We start from the raw sequence: 27,569 nt of genomic DNA, 5'->3' as shown, positions 1-27,569 counted from the left end.
CAATATCTGAAGAGTTGTTACAGTTCTTCAAGCTCGCTGTAGCGTCCTTGATTGTAGGTAGATCTTGCTTTTCGTTGGGGCCCAGTATTCTTCTTCAACCTTGTTCGTCGTAGGAGACTTTTCTCTCTTGGAGTTCGTGGATTCAGAGGCTTGTGAGAAAGAGATAGGAGCAGACGGGAGAGATCTTCTCAGCAAACAGACTTTCTCAGTTCAAACTGTTCGTACAATTCAGAAAAACCCAGGTTGCCAAGCAGGTTAGTCATGTGACTAACTGGTTTGACCACGTCTTGGATTCTATCACCTTAGTCTCTGAAATGCTCCTCTTACACGCAATAGCTGGTGATCAAGGTCCATTGTGGGTTGAATGTGTCAGGGAATGGTCTTTTGTCCTTCCAATCACTGTCTGTTAATATGCAAATATCTTTTTCAGCCACTGTTGATCTGTTTAACAAGTCCTTTCTTCACTCCAGTAACAGTTTAAAATCAATGTTCATGTCACAATTAATGTGCCTCATTCTTGGCAGGTGGGGGCCTAGCATGACATGTTTTTTGAATTCCACTAAACATTTGAGATTTCTATTTGAAAACACTTTCCATTGTGCATCAACAGCTATCTGGTTAATGAGGACTTTATGGTGCACATTCTTCTGGGATTAACTATAGGCATCAGTCCCAAAATGGCATGTACTAGAGAATTTTTATTACTTGATCCAGGACTAGTAAACTGCAATGCGTGTGCAGTGAATCAAAATGCCAAAGGTAGGTACCAGAAGTGAACTGTCGGACATTGGGGACTTTCTGCCTTTCCACTTCAGATGTTTGTCTTTAGTAGCGTCCTGTTTCCCTGTTGGTTTTGGGCAATATTCTTATCTGCTTGGAAATTAACTGGGTGTGTTTAAAAAAAAAAATGCTTGAAACTTTTGACCCAAAGGATGCTGCATCTTAGTGATAAAGTTTCCCACCACTAGGTGTCATATGGTAAGGATTGTAATCTGACACCCAGTAGTGGCAGGTTGATGTATTTCAACAGAGAGCAGTAAAACCTGTTTTACAGGTAAGCTAAAGTACACAAAGTATTAATGTCTAATACTCTTATTTTGGTTTAAGATGGAATGATTTTTAAAGTGCATTTTAACTGTATTGACAGGTTGAATAAATTCCCCCTCTGCTTTTGAGGCTTAGAAGTATTAGCATTTAGCAATGTGTTATGTAATTCCTGTTAAATGTAGGAAGGCTAATTTCTATTCTTAATTAAATGCCATTACAGTGATATATGTATTCTTTAAAGTGAATTTGATGAATGAGAATTTGTTGATGGTGTATGTCTTCAGGGTGTCATATGCATCTTATCTGGGCTGTGCTGTTGGAGCGCTTGGCTGAGAGGCAAGGAGGAGAAAACTATGGATGTGGTTAACTTGCATACCTTTTGGTGGCTAGAGCAAGAGTACTATCGTAAAGACCTACCATCTTGGGTAGGAAATGGTGTATATGAGTGGGGAATAACTAAGATTACATTTCTAATCCAGATTGTTATGAACGCTGGACCTTGTAACATGATTACGTCTTAAAGATTGTGATGTTGAAAAGTTCAGGATGGAGTCCAGAAGGTCAGCTGACTTCACCTCCACTTTGTGAAAGATTACCAGGACAACAGAGGGAGCCGATCAAAGACTGTCTTCTGAAGAACAGCGACAATAGTACTAACAGCTGAACAACACTGGGTTTCGCCCTCCCAGACTTTTGGATCATAAAACTAGGAGTCAGCCATTGAGAACATGCAAACAAACCAAACAGGTGTTAACACCTGGGAACAATGGAAAGGCCAAGTAACTTTGTGGAACTCAGACTACTGGTCTCTGCATTTTAGAGCAGAACAGTAAACTATTGAGTTCTAAGTCAAGATAAATTTAACAGACTTTCTGGAGGAAAAACAGGCTGTAAGGAAGGAACCATTGGGTTGTTGCCTTAGGGAAAGCTGTAAGAGAAAACACACAGCGGTGGCAGCTGGAAAGAGAGAGAGGGAACACCTGCTTTATGAAGATACATAGCGAAAGGCTGTGAAACCTTGAACCTGTTTTTGAAAGTCGAAGTTTGAGGGGGAGTAAAGGACCCACAATAGCACCGGAAATCATATTATCCACTGATGTCCAAGTTGGGAGTGTTCAGAAAAGGGAGCAAAGGGAATATTGATGATTTTTTTTTCTTTTGCGAAGTCTGGGAGATCCAAGCCATTGCAACTGGGAGGAGTTTAGGACTTTTAACCACAAATGACTTCATCAAAAAGGACTCTAATGTACAAGTATGGTGTGAAGTTTTCAAGTGTTGAATAAATGAAGAAAATACCTTTTGTAATTTTGGGTATCAGCTACGTACAAAGTACTATTTAGTTAATTGGGGATTTCTTTAGTTATAATAGACTTAAAAACGTGAAATCTTGTGTAATTCGTTAAATTGGTCTGGGGGTTCATATCTCGTGTTTTTCACATTCATGATCTTTCCAGAGGTTGTAACACAGATATAATTGCCTCTCTTGCTGCACCTGTATTTAAATAATTTAAGGTTGGTTTATTGATTTACAGACTATTAATAAAATGCAAACAAGGTACTTCAAGCTGCGCAGTGAATTTTCTATTTTGTATCTTTTTCAAGGGCATCAATTATTTTGCTAAGAAAAATATAATGTCTGAAATAAAATTAGTGATATGAAACATTTTTAACCCAACTGTTTAATTTTTTTTTTTTACTAACTGGTATTATTTGTTACAACTTTAGTGTGATTTCACTTTGTACTGATGCTTCAATGGTAGTGCAACTGCAGCCTAAATTTGATGCCAGAAATCTGCATTGAATATCACTTGAGATTTCTCCATTAAATTCCATATTCTGTTTTGGAAGCAATAAGGATAGAGTTATTGACTGGGGATAGTTATTTTTTAAAAAATGCGAAGGAAAGTTAGTTCTCTGTGGTTAACCTCAATCTGTGTTGTGCCAGGAATTATTTTTGCTCCACAAGATAGTTGTGGAGTAATGAATGGTTTTGGCAATGCTTGATGAATTGATCCAGTCAGATGTGGCGTTTGATGCCTGGTTGTGTGCCAGATGCATTCAAGCCCGTGCCCCTTGAGAGCTACTCTTTTGGCTCGGTGTCCATTTAATCTTATCGTACCTCTGAAACACCTTGGGATGTTTCTCTACATTAAAGGTAGTTTATAAATGCAAGTTATGGTTGTTTATTTCCACAAAGCTTGTGAATCTTAAAGTCCACATTAATGGGATAAAGTCATACTTCTTTCAGAATTTACTATCTGAATTTTATTTTTGCTTTTCCCTTTCCAGCTCATTGAAGGAACTCAAAGGAAACAAAGCTTGCAGCAAAGTATTGAGAAAGCCAAAGTGGGACGTCAGAATACGGTAAGAATTTTTATGTTGAAACTTGGGGTCTGCCTAGTGTTACAACCAGGTGAGAAAGAGGTCTAGGATTCCCTTACAGCCTTCACCTGGTCTTATTGTAACAGAGTTTAATTTTAAACACTGTATTTTTAACTCCCCCCTTGGTGAATCCTTATTCACTGCTTTCCAATTATAAGGCAAAGAAACCAGCACAAACAGGCTTTCTTAGGTTTTTTTTATTCGTTCGTGGGATGTGGGCGTCACTGGCTAGGCCAGCATTTATTGCCCATTCCTAATTGCCCTTGAACTGAGTGGCTTGCTAGGCCATTTCAGAGGGCATTTAAGAGTCAACCACATTGCTGTGGGTCTGGAGTCACATTTACACCAGACCAGATAAGGGTGGCAGATTTCCTTCCCTAAAGGACATTGAACCTGATAAGTTTTTACAACAATCGACAATGGATTCATGGTCACCATTAGACTAGATTTAAATTCCAGGTTTAAAGAAGAAAAGTTGAAATTTATTAAACTTGAACTTAAACTCTAATTTGCTTAACACCTACGGATGCACGCCGCGACCCATGCTAGCATGCATAAGCAATACACACATGCAAATAGAGACAGAAAAGAGCAGAAGAAAAATAAAGTGGAAAAGTTTGAGGCAATATCTGAAGAGTTGTTACGGTTTTTCGAGCTCACTGTAGAGTCCTTGATTGTAGGTAGATCTTGCTTTTCATTGGGGCCCAGTATTCCTCTTCAACCTTGCTGCAGGAGACTTTTCTCTCTTGGGATTCATGTGTCTTCAGTGGATTCAGAGGCTTGTGAGAAATAGAAATGGGAGCAGACAGGAGAGAGATCTTCTCAGTCCAGGAGCAAACAGACTTTCTGCCCAAACTGTTTGTACAAATTCAAAAAATTCAAGTTACCCCGCAGATTAGTCATGTGACTAGCTGGTTTGACCATATCCATTTGTGTATTTGGCCATCTTGGCAGTCAACCTGGAATGCGAGCTCCCCCCACCTTCAACATCTGTTGATTAAAAGTCCATTGTGGGTTGAATGTGTCAGGCATTGGCTGCTTTGCCTTCCAAACCACCGTCTGTTAATATGCAAATGTCTTTCCAGCCATGGCTGATCTGTTTAGCAAGTCCTTTCGTCACTCCAGTAATAGTTAAATATCAATGTTGATGACAAAATTGATGTGCCTCATTCTTGGCAGGTGGGGGCCTAGCATGACACTAGGTAAAATGACCAGGTTGGTAGAATGTGATTGTTACTAATCAGATTTACTGTATTTTGAACATTAAACTACTTTAATATTTATGTTGAGAATTTATAGCTTGGCACAATTGTGACCAGCTTAAAAATTTCTCTTTCTGGAAGGGCTATCTTGTTCCTCAGTATCAGAGGAAATGCATATCTTGCCTAATATTTTAATGTCACTTTACAAGGGTTCTCTGACTCTAAAAACAAATTGACTAATAAATATCTCTTACAATCATTGTTACACCAGAGGAAGGTAATAATTCTTGTATCCGAGTTGCTTAGCTTTGTTTTGCAGGTTGTATCAGGAAAACAGTCAGGCAATTTCTGTGCCAATGTGCACCTCCATGACCGGCAGTGTTGTGTAATTGGGAAGCTTTTTGTATTATCCTTCTTTATCCCAATTCAGAGGTCAAAGAAGAGTGGTGTAGAATTAGGGATCTATATATTCGTTCAGTAAATAGCAACTTCCAGGCAGTTAATAAATGGGATGAGTGGAAGATTCTGTAAATATCCCATTTCATGTATAAACCTTGTACCAAAGACTTTGGTTAGGAGTGATCTATGGGAACTTAACTTTATTGTTTTGTGACTGATTACATATGTCAAGTGACAACAACTAACCTATATACCTGTGATTTTTAATTTTGTTTCTACTGATTTTATTAATAAAGCTGTTTAATAGGGGAGGCGGTGGTGTAGTGGTAATGTCACTGGACTAGTGACCCAGAGACTCAGGTTACTGCTCTGGGAAATAGGTTCAAATCCCACCATGGCAGATGGTGAAATTTGAATTCAATTAATAAACCTGGGAATTAAAAAAACCTAGTCTAATAGTGACCATGAAACCATTGTTGATTGTTGTAAAAACCTATCTGGTTCACTAATGTCCTTTAGAGAAGGAAGTCTGCCATCCTTATCTGGTCTGGTCTATATTTGACTCCAGACTTGCAGCAATGTAGTTGACTCTTAAAATGCCCTCTGAAATGACCTGGAAAACCACTCAGTTCAAGGGCAATAAATGCTGGCCTAGCCAGTGACACCACATTGCACAAACGAATAAAAAAAAGTTGTAGCTAAGGTATACAGTCTCCAGGTGTTTGTTGCAATGGTCCATGGTCATGGTTTCCAGTGTTCATATTAACACTGAATGGGGTTACTATTTCCTAGGCGTTGCACCTTCCAGATTATTTCATATATATATGGCCATTTGTGGTTTCATAAGAAGTGTGACCCACCTGTTGTTTTTGGGCCTTTGGGATGGACACAATTAAGGGGCTATCTAGATACTATTACTTGTAACAGTGGACGCAGGATAGTTACTTACTCTTGGCCCCATATCACTTAGAATTGTGAAAATGTTGCTGGAATAAGATTACAGCCATGATTTCCACTGTTTCTAAAGACAGTTTGTGCTTGTTTTATTAAATTTTGTTTAGAAAGTTGCTGTCCTACATATTAGACTGATTGCAAACTTAATCAAAGAAACAGTGTAGTAGTTGCAGTGTGTTGGTAATTGGAAATGATATAGAAATGCTGAATGGAGGAATTGTGCTGCTTTGCCTTCAGCATCTAACTGAAATGTTATGTAGATACAGTTTTTGTAGGCCTTCGCTGAATTTTATCTCTAACAAATATAAAATGGTATGAAGTCCACCCTGTTGGTAGTTCGTAAAGATTATCTATACTTAAATTTATCTCTGGGAGTTCTCTATCTACACTGTTACGACCAGGTGAGAAAAGGGTCTAGGGCTTCCCTCTCAGCCTTTTACTGGTTTGGCCATAACAGGGTTTAATTTTAAAACACCCTGTTTTAGCTTCCCTCTCAGTGCCTGCGTTCTAATTATAATGGCAAATAAATCAGCCAGACAGGTTTTCTCCGATTTAAACAAGAAAGGTGTAAGTTTATTAACCTTAAAACTCTAAAAATACGCGACACAACCACGCTAGCATGCATATGCGATAAACACACAAATAGAGACAGAGGAGGAGAAAGAATTAAAGGGGGGGGAAGGGTTGAAGTAATAGTGGAATTCAGTTACTGGTTTTAGATGAGATGTAAAGTCTTTGATTGTAGTTAAGTCTTGCAGTTCTTGTTGGGACCCAGTGCACGCTTTCAAACTTGTTTCACTGGTCTTCTGCCTTGAGGCTTGTGTTATTTCTGTGGGTCCCTGGAACTTTGCGTGAGAGAGAGAGACAGGGAGAGACCTTCTTCCTTTTTGGTCGTCAAATTGCAGTCTGTTCCTTTCTGTGTGGCACAATTCAAACAACCCCCAGGTTGGCCAGCAGGTTAGTTATGTAACTAGCTCCTTATTTGGAACAACCTCTCCTGCAAGGTTTGTGGATTTCCCCCAATCTTACCAGACACACAGTGGTGGGATGGAATGCTGGCTCATATACATTCAATGTCTCTTGATCAAAATTCATCTGGCTAATTGAATCAGGGAGGCATTCCCATTGTCTTCTGACTGCAACTGTCTTTTAGAATGCAAATGTGCAGCCATGTTTTCAGCCACTGTTGTGGTCTTTTTAAACAAGTTATTTCACGTCCAGTAACAGTTCAAAAATAATGTTCCATATGATGAAATTAATATGTCTCATTTTGGCAGGTGTAGAGTTCGTCACAATACAAATCTTATGATGTATATGTATGATGTTTTATGATGTTACCCTATGGTTTACATAAGGGTTTTCATATTTGTGTTTTGTCCTGAGGGTTTTATTGGATATCTTGCAGACTTGTGTAGCATAAATTCAATCCACACGCATTCATACTTATTGCATATTCAGGAGTTGAGTTTATAGCTGGAGGAGAAGAAAATCATCAAACACTTGTGGATTAAATGCAAATTTCAAAGGAGTAGTAATTACTTTATTAGAAGAACTATAGTTTTTACTATTCAATGTTGATGGTTACTGTTTGCCTAGGCACAGTACCAACCAGATTACTTGATATATTTTGTCACCTTTGGCTTCAAATGAAATGTGGTCCACCTGATGAAATGAGCCTTGGGCAGTGCACAAGTAATAGTACCTAGAAAGCCCCTGAATTGTAACAGTGGGTACATGATAGTTCTTTAGGCTTAGTCCCATGCTAGTTGGAAAACTGTAGTTCTCCTAGTAGAGTAACTATTCCTTCTTTGTGCCTAAGAGCAGTTCAAGGTGATTGATTTTAAGTGTTTGGCTTGGTATGGGAAACTTAACTATGCTGTGGTACAAACCCACATTATACAACACCATTGTGTAGTGTATTCTAATTCAGTGTTTCTCAAAGTTTTTGTTCGAAGACCCTTTTTCCATTTTTTTTATTCGTTCATGGGATGTGGATGTGGCTGGCTAGGCCAGCATTTATTTCCCATCCCTAATTACCCTTGAGAAGGTGGTGGTGAAATGTCTTTTTGAACCGTTGCAGTCCTTGGGGTGCAGACACACCAACAGTGCTGTTGGGAAGGGAGTTCCAGGATTTTGACCCAGTGACAGTGAAGGAACAGCGATATAGTTCCAAGTCAGGATGTTTTGTGGCTTGGAGAGGAACTTGCAGGTGGTGGTGTTCCCATGCATCTGCTGCCCTTCTTCTTCTAGGTGCTGTCAAAGGAGCCTTGGTGAGTTGCTGCAGTGCATCTAAAAGATGGTACAGACTGCTGCCACTGTGCATCGGTGGTTAAGGGAGTGATTGTTGAAGGTGATGGGTAAGGTACCAGTCAAGCAGGCTGCTTTGTCCTGGATGGTGTCAACCTTCTTGAGTGTTATTGGACGTACGCTCATCCAGGCAAATGGAGAGTATTCCATCACACTCCTGATTTGTGCCTTTTAGATGGTGGGCAGGCATCGTGGATTGAGGAGGCGAATTACTCGCTGCAGAATTCCTAGCCTCCAACCTGCTCTTGTAGCCACAGTATTTATGTGGCTGTTCCAGTTCATTTTCTGGTCAATGGTAACCCCCAGCATATTGATAGCGATGGTAATGCCATTGAACATCATGGGGAGATGGTTGGATTCTCTCTTGTTGGGGATGGTCATTGCCTGGCACTTGTGTGACACGTATGTCACTTGCCACTTATCAGCCCAAGCCTGGATGTTGTCCAGGTCTTGCTGCATCTGGACACGGGTTGCTTCAGTATCTGCGCAGTTGCGAATGGTACTCAACATTGTGCAATCGTTAGCGAACATCCCCACTTCTGACCTTATGCTGGAGGGAAGGTCATTGATGAAGCAGCTGAAGATGGTTGGGGCTAGGCCACTACCCTGAGGACCTCCTGCAGTGATGTCCTGGGATTGTGATTGACCTCCAACAACCATATCCATCTTCCTTTGTGTTAGGTATGACTCCAACCAGTGGAGAGATTTCTCTCTGATTCCCATTGACTCCAGTTTTGCGAGGGCTCCTTGATGCCATACCCAGTCAAATGCTGTCTTGATGTCAAGGGCAGTCACTCACACCTCATCTCTGGAGTTCAGTTCTTTATTCCATGTTTGGAAAGAGGGTGTAATGAGGTTAGGAGCTGAGTGGCCCTGGCGAAACACAAAGTGAGCGTCAGTGAGCAGGTTATTGCTGAGCAAGTGCTGCTTGATAGCATTGTCGATGACCCCTTCCATCACTTTGCTGATGATCGAGAGTAGACTGATAGGGCGGTAATTGGCCGGGTTGGATTTGAACAGGACATACTTGGGCAATTTTCCACCTTGCTGGGTAGATGCCAGTATTGTAGCTGTACTGGAACAGCTTGGCTAGGGGCACGGCTAGCTCTGGAGCGCGCCTTCACTACTATTACCGGAATGTTGTCAGGGCCCATAGCCTTTGCAGTATCCAGTGTCTTCTGCCATTTCTTTGATATCACATGGAGTGAATCAGATTGGCTGAAGACTGGCATCTGTGATGCTGGGGACCTCGGGTGGAGGCCAAGATGGATGCACATGCTTCAGCTTTATCTTTTGCACTGAATTGCTGGGCTCCCTCATTTTTCAGGATGGGGATATTTGTGGAGCCTCCTCCTGCTGTTAGTTGTTTAATTGTCTATCACCATTCACGATTGGATGTGGCAGGATTAGTAATCATGGACCCTCCATCTAAACTATAATACTCATAATATGAAAGTGTTGCATGTCAAGAGTGTTTTAATAATGCTTTTAAGAAAACAGATGTTGGTGAGCTGGGTATGCCTGTTTGTCGCTGCAGTCTGTTTATCCTTGCAGTCTGTTTATCCTTGGCATGATTTTTGACAATGATGCTCGTAAATCATTCTATATCAAAACGAACCTTTTTTGTTTTTCAGAGAAAAGTGGATGGAATTACAGAATGTGGTCCCCCAAAACATCCTTAAAATCCCATGTAATAGAATTTGATTTACTCAGTCTGGTAAAGCAATAGTCCTGCAGAGTATTGGGGGACCAACTGAAGGATAGTCTGAGACTAGTTTGACAGCTTTGTGTGTCTCCTTGAATGACTACACCAATGCAAAAGGCTGCAGATTCTAGTAACATTTGCCATTTCATTCCGCATGGGGCTTTTAACCAAAAAGCTCATTGTCTTGAGGAGCGCTAGGTACTTCTGAGTAGCTACTTGGCTCCAAGCCCTGGGCGGTTGCCTCATCTGTAAGACTAGCTCTGCTCAGTAAGCACTTGCACATTTCTTGGACCTCCTAGAAAGTCTCTACGGACCCCCAGGGGTTCATGGTCCCAATTTGAGAGCCACTGTTCTAATTTATTGTTGCAATGCTGCTGTGACCTTCGCTTTCCCTCTAAGCTATTGTATGCAATTTTGTGCAAAGCCGCACCTGATGGCTCAAAAATGCAAAATGTATTGTACCAACAGAGTTTTGTTTTAATAAAAGCAAAATACTGTGGATGCTGGAAATCTGAAATAAAAACAAGAAATGCTGGAACTACTCAGCAGGTCTGGCAGCATCTGAAAAGAGAAGCAGAGTTAATGTTTCGGGTCAGTGACCCTTCTTCGGAAGTTTTGTTTTATCTGGTTAGTGTAAGTATATTGGCATTGTGTTGGTGGAGACCAATTCTGTTAGGATAAGATTTTCTGATCACAGCTATAATAAATATTCCACACCTTTTCTTCTACATTCGTGGCATTCTACAATTGATAAACTAATTTTATAATGGATAGGTAAGCTTCACTCATCTATCTTCTGGACTAAAATACTTGTTGAATGACAAATTGTAATATTCGAGTTTCCTGTAAGTCAGCATCATCTCCAGATTTGGTGAAGGAGTTGTGATTATAGAATTTAGTACTGATCAGTGGGGTATGGTTCCTGCTTCAGCTGCCCGAGCAAGATCTGTGCTACTTCCTGTGCAAGATAACTGATTTGTTTGTGTTTCAGTAACTGTGTAGAACACAGGAAGTATGGAATGAGGAAAATACTTTGTTAGCCCAACCTACTCTTATATGGACCACGTACTATTTACGCTGTCATGGCTTTCCTCCAGGACTGTGTACATCAGTTTATCTATCAAATGGTACAAGTTTCTATGGCTTCTCAAAACATTCTGTTTACACAATCTATGCATGGAGTGGCTTACAGTTGCTCAGTGTGTAACATTTGTAATGCAAGAATATATTTTGTATCCCGGTAAAGCCAAACAAAAATATTAGGTAACTGAAATGGGAATCTTTACTATGGTAACACAGGTGGAGGTGCAGCAAAGGTGTTTGACAAAGATGTCATTAGTATGATGGGCAACACTTCTGGTTTTGTTGACGGAGAAAATTAAAAGTGAAGAAATTTTTCAGTTCCTCTCTTTAAAAATACAAAATTAATTGTGTATTCTTAAATATGTTGGCAATGCTATATCCATGGGGCAGGAGTTCTAGACCAGAACTGCAATCTTGAATGATCCCATCATTTGAAGCCTTCAATTTACTGGGGATAACAACTATAAAATAGCATGTAATTGTTGTATAATGTAATGAAATTGTAATACCATATTTGCAGGAATATGCAACATTGCTTGAAATTTATTTGTAATAGGTGATGGTTGGATTTTGTCAAGTCCTTATGTTTTTAAGTCTCTCTTTACTGATATATCGTAACATGTTTATTAAATTATTGCAAAATGTTCTTTTCAAGAACTCTGAAATGCCACGAAGAAGTTGCAAGCATGCTGAAACAGGTAATCAATTGGCAGGAGAGCAAGTATGGGTTTGGCTGAATTTTAAGTTACACAGTGTACTTAGTTTGCTAAGTTCTTGAACTCTGCTGACAATATATACTTAGGAGAAGCAAACTCAGCTTTTATAATGAGTTTTTTGGTTAATGACTGAGCCAAATCAACTTGCAAACTATTGTTGCAGTAAGGCCCAGCTGTCCATTGTAGAGACAGCACAAAGTCATTTGTCTAGTGCACTGTGTACCTGGATACCTGGATATCAGGTTTGGCCTGATAAGTGACGGCAAACAATTACCAGTAATGATCATTTCCAACAAGAGAGAATCTAACCATGTCCCCTTGACATTCACCGGCATTACCATCGTTGAATCCCCCAGCATCAACATCCTTGGGCATCACCATTGACCAGAAAATTAACTGAACCAGCCACCTAAATACTGTGACTACAAGAGCAGGTCAGAGGCTGGGAATTCTGGGGCGAATATCTCACCTCTTGACTTCTCAAAACCTGTCCACCATCTACAGGCACAAGTCAGGAGTGTGATGGAATACTCTCCACTTGCCTGGGTCAGTGCAGCTCCAACAACACTCAAGAAGCTCAACACCATCCAGGACAAAGCAGCCCACCTGATTGGCACCCCATCCACCACCTTCAACATTCACTCCCTTCACCACCGATGCACAGTGGCAGCAGTGTGTACCATCTATAAGATGCACTGCAGCAACTCATCAAGGCTCTCTCGACAGCACTTTTCAAACCCACGACCTCTACCACCCAGAAGAACGCGGACAGCAGGCACATGGGAACACCACCACCTGCAAGTTCCTCTCCAAATCACACACCATCATGACTTGTAAATATATCTCCATTCCTTCACAGTCAGTGTGTCAAATTTCTGGAACCCCCTCCCGAACAGCACTGGGTGTACCTATAACTTATGGACTGTGGTGGTTCAAGCAGGCAGCTCACACCACCTTCTCAAAGGCAATAAGGGATGGGCAATAAATGCTAGCCCTGCCAGCGATGCCCACATCTCATGAATGAATTTTTTTTTAAAAGTGAAACATTCATTAAATAGACCCTATGATTGTTTAGTGGAAAGTTGTATTACGTGTATGACATGGAAACGGGTGTGGTCTGGTGAATTGGCTTATTTCAACTGGGGTTGTGTTGGGCACCATATGGACACTTAAGGGAAAGAAACTTGCAGGGCTATGAGGATTGAGTGGGGAAATGGACTGACCGGATTGCTCTATAGCGAGTTGTCATTGACTCGATGGGCCAAATGTCTCCTTCCGTGCTGTTATGACTGTATGACACTGACGCAGAGTTTACGTGGAGAATAACCAACCAGATTTCCTACTCCTAATTGTTACCTGGTGATTTCTGCTGCAAGTTGCCTTTGTGTTGCCTTTAGTTCACAATAGGTTTGGTTTCAACCCCCATGGTTGACACTATGTCCCAGCTGACAATAAAAATAGCCAATAGGAGAAGATATTGGCAGACCACCACCATGGAATTGAACCTAAATTTGTGTCATCCCCTTAGTGTCATGTTTTGGGATGTTAGACAAAGCCAGTAATGAGGAAGATTAATGTAAATGTCAAAAATGCTACTATTTAACTAAATGTAGCTCTCATGGGGTTAAATTCAGAGGAGAGCAGGGCTTGGAGTTGTGCGATGTTACGGGGGTGGAAATAAGCCGTCTTCGTGATGGCATGGATGTGGTTAAAAGCTCATCCTGGGGTCAGATATGGCAGAGGTTGAAAGCATCCTGGGTCAGCCTCAGACAGTTGCCAGGGAGAGGGATGGAGTTGGTGCTAGGTACCGGAGTTTGTTACGGGAGCTGAAGACAATGGCTTCAGTCTTCCCAATATTTAATTGGAAGAAATTTCCGGTCATCCAGTAGTGGAGAGCAAAGGTAGATTAGATTCCAGACAGGACATCTGGACTAGTGTCCTGGAGACAATGAAAGTCATTTGCACTCATTGCTGCAGCATGAGTTATTGTCAAGTTAGGTTCGTGGCTGGGGTGAGGGGTAGACAATTTGACTTAAAGCTGACATTTGAGTCCAGCTTTTAAAATTGGAGCTGCAAGATCTGGGGTGGGGGAGGGGCAGGGCAGAGAGCATTGAGATGGCAAAGAATTTTGAGGATGAAACCTAGAGGGGGATCTAGGAAGTTATCTTTTAAGTCAAACAAATCAGCCACTGAAGTGGGATAGCATTGAATATTCTGTTTTCATATTATACAAAGACAAGTTGTATTAATGGAAGTGAGCAAAATAAACTGATACATATATTGCAAACATAGGCTTACCTAGTAGCAACTTGGTTGATGTTGAAGAGATTAAATAAATGCACATGCAAAAGGCACATATCCGGCCAAGACACATGCCTGGGTAATGATATCATAAAAATAGATATAGGAAGGTGTGACTCAACTTTCATAATAGCAAGCCACTCAGACCACTTAAGTGAAAGACTGACAGCACTGTATCCAAGAAGGTTTCTATGGCAGATCAGAATCTATAACGAGGGTAAGAAGCAAAAGATGGGGAACCAGGAATGCAGGACTTAATTCCTATTGTATGCCCAAAAGGTTGTAAATAATGTTGTTTCGATGTGTCAACGTGCATATGCATTGGGACATATTTTTGGGGAATGAGGGCTGGTGGTGCATTAAACAACTAATACCACAGTTGCCATGTGGTGTTTTTGTGTAGTAGCTGGTGGAATTGTGGTACTGCCATGAATTAGGGCGGCGCAGTGGTTAGCACCGCAGCCTCACAGCTCCAGGGACCCGGGTTCGATTCTGGGTACTGCCTGTGTGGAGTTTGCAAGTTCTCCCTGTGTCTGCGTGGGTTTTCTCCGGGTGCTACGGTTTCCTCCCACAAGCCAAAAGACTTGCAGGTTGATGGGTAAATTGGCCATTATAAATTGTCACTAGTATAAGTAGGTGGTAGGGAAATATAGGGACAGGTGGGGATGTTTGGTAGAAATATGGGATTAGTGTAGGATTAGTATAAATGGGTGGTTGATGTTCGGCACAGACTCGGGCCGAAGGGCCTGTTTCAGTGCTGTATCTCTAATCATGTGATACTGCCATGAATTTTGTAAAATAAAAACAAGAAATGCTGGGAACGCTCAGCAGGTCTGACAGCATCTGTGGAGAGAGAAGCAGAGTTTAACTCTGCTTCTCTCTCCACAGATGCTGCCAGAGCTGCTAAGTGTTTCCAGCATTTCTTGTTTTTATTTCAGATTTCCAGCATCCGCAGTATTTTGCTTTTAATGAATTTTGTAAAGCTTGTTTTTGATGGGAGTTGGGGGAGAGCAAAGTTGCACAGCTTAGCAGAAAATACCCAGAAATGTACCAATCAACAGTCATAAATTAATATTTTAACTAACCTGATTTTACTGATCCTCCAACACTCAAAGTAATTTTGGAGCAATGACAATGACGTGGAAATTAAAGTTTATCATTGGTCGAGGGATATTTTAAAGTCTACATGTCCTGACTCTGGAAGAATATAAATATCTGCTGTTGTTTGACTGTTCCAGAGGGATGGTGATAAGATGGCTCAGTAGTTGTGTTCAGCTGTCATGGTGGGACAATGTGTCAGTTTGATGCTGAGACAGACTGTCATAATCTGACTTAACTATTGTAATCTACAAGTGTGCTAAATATAGAAGCCCTGCTTTTGGCTATTCCCACAGTGGTACTTATAAAGTTGCTCCTAACAAATGAAATTGTTATTAACCTAAATATATTTGTGCTTATGTGGTTGCCATATGCAAGTTGTCATGCAGGCCCCCACCTGCCAAGATGAGACATATTAATTTTGTCATATGAACATTGATATTAAACTTGCTGGGAAGAAGAGAAGGCCTGTTACAAGGGCTGCCAGACACGTCGCTGAAAAACATTTACATACTAACAGACAGTGCTTGTGGAGACAAAAGGACCATTCCCTGACACATTCAACCCACAATGGACTTTGATCAGACATTGAAGGTGTAAAGAAGAGTGTTCCAGAGACTGCTAAGGTGATACAATCCACAAAAGCCAGGACTGGTTAAACCAGCTGGTCACATGACTGGCTGGTTCAGGGTTTTTTAGCTAGCCACAGAGCTTTTGAACGGAGAAAGACTGTTTGCTTCTGGACTGAAAAGACCTCTCCTGTCTGCTCCCATCTCTTTCTCACAAGCCTCTGGATCCACTGAGGACGCATGAACTTCAAGAGAGAAAAGTCTCCTATATCGAACAAGGTTTAAGAAGAATACTGGGCCCCAACGAAAAGCAAGACCTACCTACAATCAAGGACTTTACAGCGAGCTCGAAGAAGAGTAACCAAAACCATCTTCAGATATTGCCTCAAACTTTTCCACTTTATTTCTTCTCTTTTCTGTCTATTTGCATGTGTGTATCGCATATGCATGCTAGCGTGGACGCGTTGTGTATCCGTAGGCATTAACCGAATTAGAGTTTACGTTTAATAAAGTTCAGCCTTTTTTCTTTAAACCTAAGAAAACCTGTTTGGCTAGTTTCTTTGCCTTATAATTGGAAGCTTGTGAACAAGGATTCACTAAGGGGGAACTAAAAAAAAAAAGTGTTTAAAATTAAACCCTATTCCAGTAAGACCAGGTAAAGGCTGTGAGGGAACTCTAGACCTCTTTCTCACCTGGTCGTGGGAGCGGTGAAACTCAAATACTCATTCTATACCACCCACCCTAGTACCACACCAATTTTCTCAAAGCTATCCTCACTGCTTTCCTCCCTCAGGCTCTGCACTGAGTAACTTCTCATCCTAGATGATTTCAACCTCCATCTTGATTCATCATTCTCTCTCCTCTTGAGTTCACTGTCGTCCTCTCCTCTGTTGATCTCTCCCTCCACATCAACTCCCCAACCTATATTCACAGCACCCTTGACCTTGCCATATCACATAGCCTCGCCACTTCCATAGTATCGATCAAAGATAAGGCTTCTCTGATCACTTCCTTGTGTCACTCTCCACCCACATCCCACTTCCACCTATAAACCATATTTCCTTCTGTATCCGCCGCTGGGGGGAAAAAACCTTCCCCAATTCATTTACAACTGCACTCTCAAAATCCCAACTGTCTAGTCTTTGGCCCTCCATTCACCATGATATTACTGATCTGCTCAACCACAACAACATCTCCACTGCCAATGCCCTAGTCCTCTAGTAAAACCATCAATCTTTCTCACCCTGGCTGTTCCCTGGTATGGCCCTCCTCTCTTCTCCCATAAGTCGAAGGGACTTGAATGGATGTGGTGGACAAGTGGTTTTGCTATTCACCGCCAGATCTGGCTGGACCACATAAAATGCTGAGGTCCAGCTTTCGTCTGCGAAAACTGCTTGCTATTCTAAGATCATCCTGCAATGCAAAGGTAACCCATGGCTTCTTTTCTCTACAGCAAGCCATCGTCTTAAACCCCACCTCCGTGTTCAAACTCCTCTTGTACATGAGACCCACCTCCTGCATTCTCGACCCTAATCTACTAAACTACCAACCATTAAGTTTCCCTTCCCCAGTCCCATCTTAGCCAACGCTGTGAACACTTCTCATTCCTCAGGTTCCGTCCTTCCTTCAAATTTGTCGTCATCTCCCACCTCTTCAAAAAAAAAAACCTTTGACCACTCTCATTGTAAACAACCACCCAATGTCCAACCTTCCTTTCCTCCTTAAATGTGTTGTCGCCTCCAAAGTCATGTCTATCTTTCCCAGAACTCCATGTTTAAATTCTCCATTCAAATGTCTGTCCCTGCCACAGCACCGAAACAGTGCTTGTCAAAGTCACATGACATCCTATGTTACTGTGACAAAGGTAAACTATCCCTCATCCTCCTCCTCTTTGCAGCTTTGACACAGTAGATTGCACCATCTGCATCCACCATTGTCCAACTGGGTGGGACTGTACTCGCCTGGTTCCATTCTTATCTATCTAATCCTAGTCAGAGTATCACCATCAATGACTTCTCTTCCACTCCTGCACAGTTATCACAGGTGTCCTCAAGGATCTATCCTTGGCTCCCTTCTATTTCTCATCCACATGCTGCTCCTCCGCGACATCATTCGAAAACATGTCAGTTTCCACATATGCTGATGATGCCCAGCTCCACCTCACCGCAATCTCCACTGTCTTTTAGTTGTCAGACTGCTTGTCTGACATCCTCTACTGGAAGACTGAAGCCATTGTCTTCAGCCCCTGTGACAAACTCCATCCCTCCCCCTGGCAAGTGTCTGAGGCTGACCCAGGGTGTTTTCAACCTCTGTGTCACATTTGATCCCGAGATGAGCTTTTAACCACATCTGCACCATCACTAAGACTGCTTATTTCCACCTCTATAACATCGCCCAACTCCAGGTCTTGCCTCAACCCTTCTGCTGCTGAAATCCTCTTCCATACCTTCGTTATCTCTAGACTTGACTATTCCAACACACTCCTGGCTAGTCTCCTACATTCTACCTTCCATAAACTTGAAGTCATCCAAAACTCTACTACCTGTGTCTTAACTCTCACCAAGTCCCGTTCACTCATCATAGCCATGCTTGCTGATCTACACTGGTTCTCAGATAAACAATGCCTCCATTTAAAAATTATCATCCTTGTTTGAAAGTCCTCATGGCCTGGCCCCTCCCTCTCTCTGTAATCTCCTCCAGCCCTACTACTCTCCGGGGTAACTGTGCTCTTCTAATTCTGACTTCTTGAACATCCCCAATTTTAATTGATCCACATTTTTTTATTCTTTCATGGGATATGGGCGTCGCTGGCAAGGCCAGCATTGTTTCCCATCCCTAATTGCCCTTGACAACTGAGTGGCTTGCTAGACCATTTCAGAGGGCAGTTAAGAGTCATCCACAGTGCTGTGGGTCTGGAATCACATGTAGGCCAGATCAGGTAAGGACAGCAGATTTCCTTCCCTCGAGGACATTGGTAAACCAGATGGGTTTTACAACTATCGATATTTTCATGACACCGTTACTGAGACTAGCTTTTGATTCCATATTTTTATTCAGTTGAATTTTAATAAGGATAATTTGCATAGGGATGGGCAATAAATGCTGGCCTTGCCAGCAACTCCCACATCCCATGAATAAATCTTTAAAAAAAATCCTTGACTTAGCTTCAATTGTAATGAAAATCCTCACTGCCAACTTGTGATAGTTTTATGTGAAAGCAGTACGAATAGTCTCAAATGAGGTGAAATTTGAACTCGTGTCTCCGGATCATTGATCCAAGTCTCTGGATAACTAGGACAGTGCCATAACCACTGTGCTACTGATGAAGCAACAACATTCTAATTTATTGCATTTCTCAGTTCCCATGGAATTTTTAAATTGAAAAAAATCCTTATGTAACTAGCTGCTGAGTTCTGCAATTTTAGTTAAGGTGGTTTTGGGAGCACTGCAGTTGACTCTAATGCGTATTGGCTAATGAAGGGGAAAATCAGCCAAGGCCAGCAATTTTAATCACCTAAGGCTACTTTCTAGGTGTTGTGTAGCTGGCTGTTAGGTGGAGACATGATCAAGCTCAGCTGTGATGCCCTACCTTCACATGGTCAAAAACCCTGATGATATATACTTGAGGCATACCCACTCTAATGAGGTACCTGTTAGCTCCTGGCACTTGTGGAACTGCACTACAGCATTAGTCACTGGTTTCAGGAAAGCTCCGGGAAAAACAAAGTGCACATGCACAACTCTTCAATATTTTTGAAAATACCTTGTACATTCAAATTATATTGAACCTACTACAGATGAATTGTTTTTCAGCGATTTTTAGATTCAAATGTGAAGTGCATCCTGCATTACAACAGTATTACAGTCATTGGCTGAAAAACATGTTGGGATGACCTGAGGGTGTGAAAGGTGCTATATAAATGCAAGTTTTTTCTTTCTTAGTATGTGGCCATCGCATTCTGGTATTTTTGACCATTTTTCCATAAAGAATATTCATGAAAGAGTTCATTTTAAATGTTGGTTTTTAAAATAAGTCTGTTTGCACAAGATGTAAGAAAGGCTGTTTGCAAGCATTCACAAATCCAGTAGGTTGGGAACAACAGGTGAGTTGCTATCTCATCTGAAGGGATTCCAAAAATCATTCACACTGTTAAATGATGGAATGTTCCTTCCTGTTGATCTTTGCATGATGTTTATTTCAAAGGAAGGATATATGGTTGCAAGTTTGTTAGCAGCTCTTCTGGCCAACCCCTGGGAGGCTTCAGGAACCAAGCACCAGCTTCCGATGGAGTAGAAATGAGATGAACAAAGACCCACAGATTGACCATGAGAATTGTGACAAGATGAGCTGTGGGGGCCTTCTCTGAGGTGGAAAGGCCAGAAAAGCTGGGAGATAATCAAAAGGCATCAGGGGAGATTTTCAGTTGGAAGCTGACCATTTCTCAGCTGAAAAACAGGCAGCTGATGGTTGAAAATTACAGCAAGGTTACATCTGCCATTTCATTAATGAATTGATTCCCATGGTGCACCTGATGCCGTTTGCTGACAGGCTTATATATATGCGAGCAATTCACCCACCTGTTTCTGATGGGAGTGTCTATAAATATGCAATTGCAACCCTGTGCCAATTGTAGGACCCCCAACTGCACTTTTCAGGTACAAATTGGTGGAGTGGTCTTGATGGGCAACTGCTGGAGACAACTCAAAAGTGGCAGTGGAAAGCTTTTTATTTCTGTACGATAAGAAGCCAACTTGTGATTCACCCACCAGCCTGATCTGCCAGCTGACTCAGCATGGGAGCTGGCTGATTTTGAAAAAAGAGTTGCATTTATACAATGCCTTGCACTAACAGGATGTCCCAAAGCCATTTATAGCCAATTATATACTTTTTGTTTAAAGTGTAGTCACTGTTGCAATACGGGAAACAAGGCAACTAATTCATAAAGGGCAATGTGATAATGACCAGATAATCTGTTATATTGGCCAGGACACAGAATAACTTTCCTGCTGTTCTTTGAAATAGTATCATGGGTCTTTTATGCCCACCTGATGGGGCAGATGGAGCCTTGATTTAACGTCTCACCCAAGCGACAGCATCTCTGACCGTGCAGCACTCCTTCAGTATTGCACTGGAATGTCGGCCTTGATATTTGTGCTCAAGACTGGAGTGATGCTTGAACCCAAAGCCTTCTGACTCGAGGTGAAAGTGCTACCAACTGAACCATGGCTGACGTGACCATGTTATTTGTCACCCTCTCACAACTAAGGAGTTGCAGCAAGATGCCCGCAGCTCACAGGCAGCAATTAAATGCACAGGCAGAGTGGCAGTTGTCGATCACCATCATTTTTAACTTGAGTAAGATGACCCATTGATCTAGGGAAGCATTTATTTTGTACTTTTGCATTCTTTATTTTTGTATTATTACCCAAAGTTGAGCTGTACTGATGGGAATTAAATGAATCTGATCATAATTATGACTATGTTCACTTGCTGTGATAGAAAGCAGCTGAATGATTCATAGCAAGCCTCACCTCACTGAGTATTTGTTCCTTCTGCCTTCGGAGAGGTTGAAAAAGATACACTTGCAAAACATATAAATATCCGGTTCAGGTCTTGAAGGGGTGTTATTGTTACACCCACTACATTACAATGTCTTAGAAGTAGATATAGGGCAATTTGACATTCTGCCTTACAAGTGCCAGGTAATGACCATCTCCAACAAGAGAGAATCTAACCATCTCCTCTTGACATTCAATGGCATCACCATTGTTGAATCCCCCACCATCAACATGCTGGGAGTTACAATTGACTAGAAATTTAACTGGGTCAGCCATATAAATACTGTGGCTACAAGAGCAGGTCAGAGGCTGGGAATTCTACAGTGAATAACTCACCTGCTGACTCCACAAAGCCGGTCCACCATCTACAAGTACATGTCAGGAGGGTGATGGAATACTCTCCAATTGCCTGGATGAGTGCAGCTCCAACAACACTCAAGAAGCTCAACACCATCCAAGACAAAGCAGCCCACCTGATTGGCACCCCATCCACCACCTTAAACAAACACTGCCTTCATCACCAGATTACGGTGGCTGCAGTGTGTAACATCTCCAAGATGTGCTGCATCAACCCACCAAGCCTCCTTCGATAGCACCTTCCAAACCAGTGACCTCTACCACCTAGAAGGACAAGGGCAGCAGACACATGGGAGCACCACCATCTGCAAGTTCCCCTCCAAGCCACACATCATCCTGATGTGGAACTATATTGCCATTCTTTCACTCTCGCTGGGTCAAAATCCTGGAACTCCCTCACTAACAGCACTGTGCATTTACCTTGCACCACGTGGACTGTAACTCCAAGTAGGCAGCACACCACCACCACCACCACCACCGCAAGGGCATTAAGTACTGGCTTTGCCGGTGGCGCTCACATTCCATGAACGAATACTAACTAAAAGAAACACACGGATTGCCAATGGGAGCAACTGAGATGATGGAACCCAAGAAGGTATTGAATGTAGACCTATATTTGTAACACTGCTAAGGCACCCACGTGGGTATTTTGTTGTTACACTCGTTTTCAGTCAACAGCAAATGTATTTTAGGGGAAATGTGTGACTGGAACCACTTAATCTCTCACAAGCTGAGGTGTGATCTTTTTGTTGACTGCCAGATTTTAAACCATGCTCTACTTTTTTGCTTGAGATTTTCTGTTAGATAAACTCACTTTGGCTTGTACCCTAGCACTTTAGGTATTATCCTGTTACTGACATGAAAATGTTTTTCTTCAGGGCAAGACATCAGATACAGGTTATTTTGTCCTCATCTTTTGGGCCTCCTTATCTCGAGAGACAATGGATACGCGCCTGGAGGTGGTCAGTGGTTTGTGAAGCAGCGCCTGGAGTGGCTATAAAGACCAATTCTAGAGTGACAGGCTCTTCCACAGGTGCTGCAGAGAAATTTATTTTCGGGGCTGTTGCACAGTTGGCTCTCCCCTTGCGCCTCTGTCTTTTTTCCTGCCAACTACTAAGTCTCTTCGACTCGCCACATTTTAGCCCCGTCTTTATGGCTGCCCGCCAGCTCTGGCGAACGCTGGCAACTGACTCCCACGACTTGTGATCAATGTCACAGGATTTCATGTCGCGTTTGCAGACGTCTTTAAAGCGGAGACATGGACGGCCGGTGGGTCTGATACCAGTGGCGAGCTCGCTGTACAATGTGTCTTTGGGGATCCTGCCATCTTCCATGCGGCTCACATGGCCAAGCCATCTCAAGCGCCGCTGACTCAGTAGTGTGTACAAGTGGGGATGTTGGCCGCCTCGAGGACTTCTGTGTTGGAGATACGGTCCTGCCACCTGATGCCAAGTATTCTCCAGAGGCAGCGAAGATGGAATGAATTGAGACGTCGCTCTTGGCTGACATACGTTGTCCAGGCCTTGCTGCCATAGAGCAAGGTACTGAGGACACAGGCCTGATACACTCGGACTTTTGTGTTCTGTGTCAGTGCACCATTTTCCCACACTCTCTTGGCCAGTCTGGACATAGCAGTGGAAGCCTTTCCCATGCGCTTGTTGATTTCTGCATCTAGAGACAGGTTACTGGTGATAGTTGAGCCTAGGTAGGTGAACTCTTGAACCACTTCCAGAGCGTGGTCGCCAATATTGATGGATGGAGCATTTCTGACATCCTGCCCCATGAGGACATCCTGTCCTCATAGTCAACTGTTAATTGGTGAACGAGATAAAGGTGATGCTTCTATAGGTTCCAAAGATTTGGTGTCAATTCCAAAGCAATTATTCTATTGAGTGGGAATATTATTAGTGATTATATACCACTCTGAATTTTCTTCTAAGTATTTCTTCCATGTTGATTCTATATATTAGCAATATGGATAACAAAAAGTCAAAGTGGGTACTACCGATAGTCTTTTTTTTTAAACGTTCTTTATCCAAAATTTGGGCAGTTTTCCCATGTTACAAAGAAAAGCCATATCACCCTTTAATTTCTGCATGTTGCTAGTAGTTTTCAATAGTTTCTTTAAAAAAAAATTGAATGCCAATGTTGATCATCGTAAGATGAACCCTCTCTCAGTCCTGATTTTCATTTTGAGTTTAACTGATTTTATAAAATACTGACTGTAGAGTATTGTGTATGCTAGGGGCATCTAGTGGGGGCTAAAGGGCAATAGGTGAATTTTAACTACACTTAGTAAAAGAGGAATCAAATATTTGTGCGGCTTATTTGCAATGCATTAAACAAAAATAACTTTATGCATACATTGGTCTTTAATCATGAATGCATTTTGGTAGTTAATCACAATAGGTTTTTGTTGTATTAATATGTTTCAGACTGAGCCACTTTGTACCTATTGGTACATCTGTGTTGTACCCTTTTAATGCAAGTTTAAAAATTATTTTGTGGGAGTTCTCTATAGGAAATTAACAGAATCCCTGGAGAAATGGCTGCTGATGGGCATTTTTCTAGGGTTTCTACTGAGGCTGTGTTGAGAGATCGGAAGAATCCCATGGAAATTTGGGGCCGATGACTTTTAAACCTGCTATATTGTATTATCACTTAGAAATTATCTGCGTATAATAGCATTAAAATATTTATTTTTAAAATAGGACAGTCGTGCAGCTATGTTAAAAGAATTAGAGGGACTTCGACTACAAAGGAATCAGTTGAAAGCAGAGCTGGAAAAATACCAAGAATGTGATCCAGAAGTAATCGAAGAAATCCGTGAGTAATTAATCCATTTAGTTCAGTTAAAATGTTTGATATTTCCATTCTGAAGATTTTGCTTCTCTAAGCTAGTTTACATTAAGGTTTAGCTAAACCCAAATGACAATTCCAGTGGAGATGCCTTTAGACCTGTGAATTATAGGTTACTAAACAACCTGTTAATGGCTGCGCAGTATATTTGAATGTTTTGACAGTCATGCAGTGTTTAGCAGTGATTTCACATTGAAATATGTCACTGTCTTGCAACATTATGCTGTATCTGGAATGAGCAGCTTTCAGTTTGACAGTACGGACCTAATTGCTATTTTTTGTGAACAGTATGCGATGACTTCATATCAGCTCTCAATACAATACATATGATCAATGGTACAAAACTCCTGTGGAGGATATCAAAGCATTCAGTTGTACAGACTTGTAACAATTGATCATTAGAGTGCATCTGTAATGTACTTTTCATTTCAGGTGAGGCAGAATATTTTTTTAATGGTTATCAGGCTGTAGTCATTGCTGTGAAGCTGATGGACTCAATCGAATCAGCTGTATTTTTAAATCAAACATTATTTGTAGGCTATCAGTATGTTAAATGCATGATAAGTGGTATTTTCTTATCCAGTATTTTCCTGCTGCTACTTTGATAGCTGTAGAATTACCCACTTTTTTCAGTTGACCACTGTGTCCATTCTGAAACATGGAGCATGACAATTGAGACTTTACTAACCACAGAAGTCAACAAAAAGAAAATTATTTGAATAGTGCTTTATGATGGTAACTGGTGTTTTGGGTTTGATAGGTAATATCCATTACCTAGTTTAAATCTGAATTTAAATTGATTCCTAATCTGTTGCAGCTTCTTTTGGTACAGGAGACGAATAAAATGTTTCTCTGCATATGCCCCAGTTAGGAGGAATAAGTTTGTTGAGTACAAGTATTGTGGCCATTCTGAATGTGTGTTTTTCTTCATAGGGCAGCTAAATAAGATAGCAAAAGATGCAGCCAATCGATGGACTGGTATGTTACAAAAGACCTGTATTTCAGTAAAGTTATCACAGTTCTTTATCATCGATTTCCACATGTCTCAATGGAGACCAGCTGTTCTTTAATGTTAACTGTAATTTATGTTTGTTCTCGTAGATAATGTGTTTGCCATAAAATCCTGGGCAAATAAAAAATTTGGATTTGAACGGAATCAAATTGATAAGACTTTCGGAATTCCAGAAGATTTTGACTATATTGACTGACTGTTTCAAACTGTACAAATCCATCTTGCTCTTGTTTTGAGTTTGTATCAAACTTGTGTTTATTGAAAAAAATCACCTAATTTTATCACAAGGGAATTTAAGCTTCCACATCTGGGCTATCAGTTTTGTGGAGTTCAATTTGCTTTAGATACCTTGAGTCTTCTGTTACTGCTGTTTTAAATCTGTGTTTGCAGCAGAGCATCATATAACAATGTATCTACCATTATGAAGGACAAATTCCTGGCAGATATTTGGCAATTGATGGGGAATTGACTCCAGCCAAATTAAAGAGCAATTGAATGAAATGGTATAACAATATATTCTACAAGCCGACTAATAATATACAGTAATCTGTATAAAACAGTGCAACCTTAAATTATGTTCACCCATGGGAATGATGGATTAGTCATAATACACAGGTCACCACTCTTTGCAGGAACTTGTTAAAATAGTAATTTTTATTAAACAGATCTGATAAATAGGTTTGTTCTTACACTAAGTGACCCATTTGCATGTTACAATGCTGATCTCTAGTACCATCTCAACCTGAGAAAAATATTTTCTCAATTGAGCCTGTGCTGTATTGAATATTATTTCCCTACTTTAATGTCAAAGGAAAATACAGTGCAATTTTGAGATTTGGTTGGAGCCTAATTGCAGCTAAAATTAGTTCTCTAACTCACTTGATTGTCTGCACTATAACCAGCATGTGCTTGTTCAAATGTTCCACACTAAAATTTCTGTAATGCATAGCTTCACTTTGCAAAGAAGGGGTAAAACCTTTCCAGGTACACACATTTGATCCATGATGGGGATTGAAACCAGATTATCTAATGCAAGAAGACTGACTACACTGCATGTTGTCTAAGTCAGGAAGAAGCTGGGATGAAATAAAGATTTGTGCATCTACTATGCCACAAATGTGTTCTACGTATAAAGTGAATTGTATTGTAAATCAGAAATTTGTATTATTGTCATAGACATCTCATAAAATCTTAAGCAAAAACCTGCCTATTATTTGCTCATTATAATTGAAATAAATACAAAACTGTTTAAGTGTAAAGCGTCTGAAGATAATTTATGTTAATTAATGTATAGGGAGACCAATCAGGGCTCCAGTTGTTCCTCTGCCTGACTGCACATGAAGCATTAATTAAATTGATACCAAATGTCAAAATAAAAATAATGAACGTGGAAGTATTACATAGGTAAATGAGTTTAAAATAGTGCTGTTTGCTGACTGCTAAGCTCTGTCACTTGGGTGCTGTTAATCAGTGGCAGGGTATCACTTGGTCTGCAGAGTGCAAAATGCCTGCAGCAAAGAACAGCACAGGAACAGGCCATTCGGCCCTCCAAGCCTGCGCCGATCTTGATGCCTGCCGAAACTAACACCTTCTGCACTTCCGGGGCCCATATCCCTCTATTCCCTTCCTATTCATATATTTGTCAAGATGTCTCTTAAACGTCACTATCGTATCTACTTCCACCACCTCCCCTGGCAGCAAGTTCCAGGCACTCACTACCCTCTGTATAAAAAAAAACTTGCCTCGCACATCCCCTCTAAACTTTGCCCCTCACACCTTAAAACTATGTCCCCTAGTAACTGACTCTTACACCCTGGGAAAAAGCTTCTGACTATCCACTCTGTCCATGCCGCTCATAACTTTATAAACCTCTATCATGTCGCCCCTCCACCTCTGTCGTTCCAGTGAAAACAATCCAAGTTTATCCAACCTCTCCTCATAGCTAATGCCCTCCAGACCAGGCAACATCCTGGTAAACCTCCTCTGTACCCTCTCCAAAGCCTCCACGTCCTTCTGGTA

The 27,569-nt window shown here is 41.2% G+C and overlaps 1 protein-coding gene across 1 annotated transcript in view; it reads left to right on the top strand.

Annotated features, from left to right (window-relative positions):
* Nucleotides 1-26,448, top strand: part of mnd1 (meiotic nuclear divisions 1 homolog (S. cerevisiae)) — a 56,937-nt gene extending 30,489 nt beyond the window's left edge. The window contains exons 5-8 of the mRNA XM_068020136.1: nucleotides 3,337-3,411; nucleotides 24,391-24,505; nucleotides 25,472-25,516; nucleotides 25,640-26,448. Of these exons, the coding sequence (XP_067876237.1) occupies nucleotides 3,337-3,411; nucleotides 24,391-24,505; nucleotides 25,472-25,516; nucleotides 25,640-25,746 (342 nt within the window). The 3' untranslated portion in view covers nucleotides 25,747-26,448. The remainder of the gene's footprint in view (nucleotides 1-3,336; nucleotides 3,412-24,390; nucleotides 24,506-25,471; nucleotides 25,517-25,639) is intronic.
* Nucleotides 26,449-27,569: the final 1,121 nt, after the last annotated feature.

This window comes from Heterodontus francisci, chromosome 1, assembly GCF_036365525.1.
Source record: "Heterodontus francisci isolate sHetFra1 chromosome 1, sHetFra1.hap1, whole genome shotgun sequence".
NCBI lineage: Eukaryota > Metazoa > Chordata > Chondrichthyes > Heterodontiformes > Heterodontidae > Heterodontus > Heterodontus francisci.
Note: the sequence above shows the minus strand (reverse complement) of the source record. Positions and strands in the feature narration are given on the sequence as shown.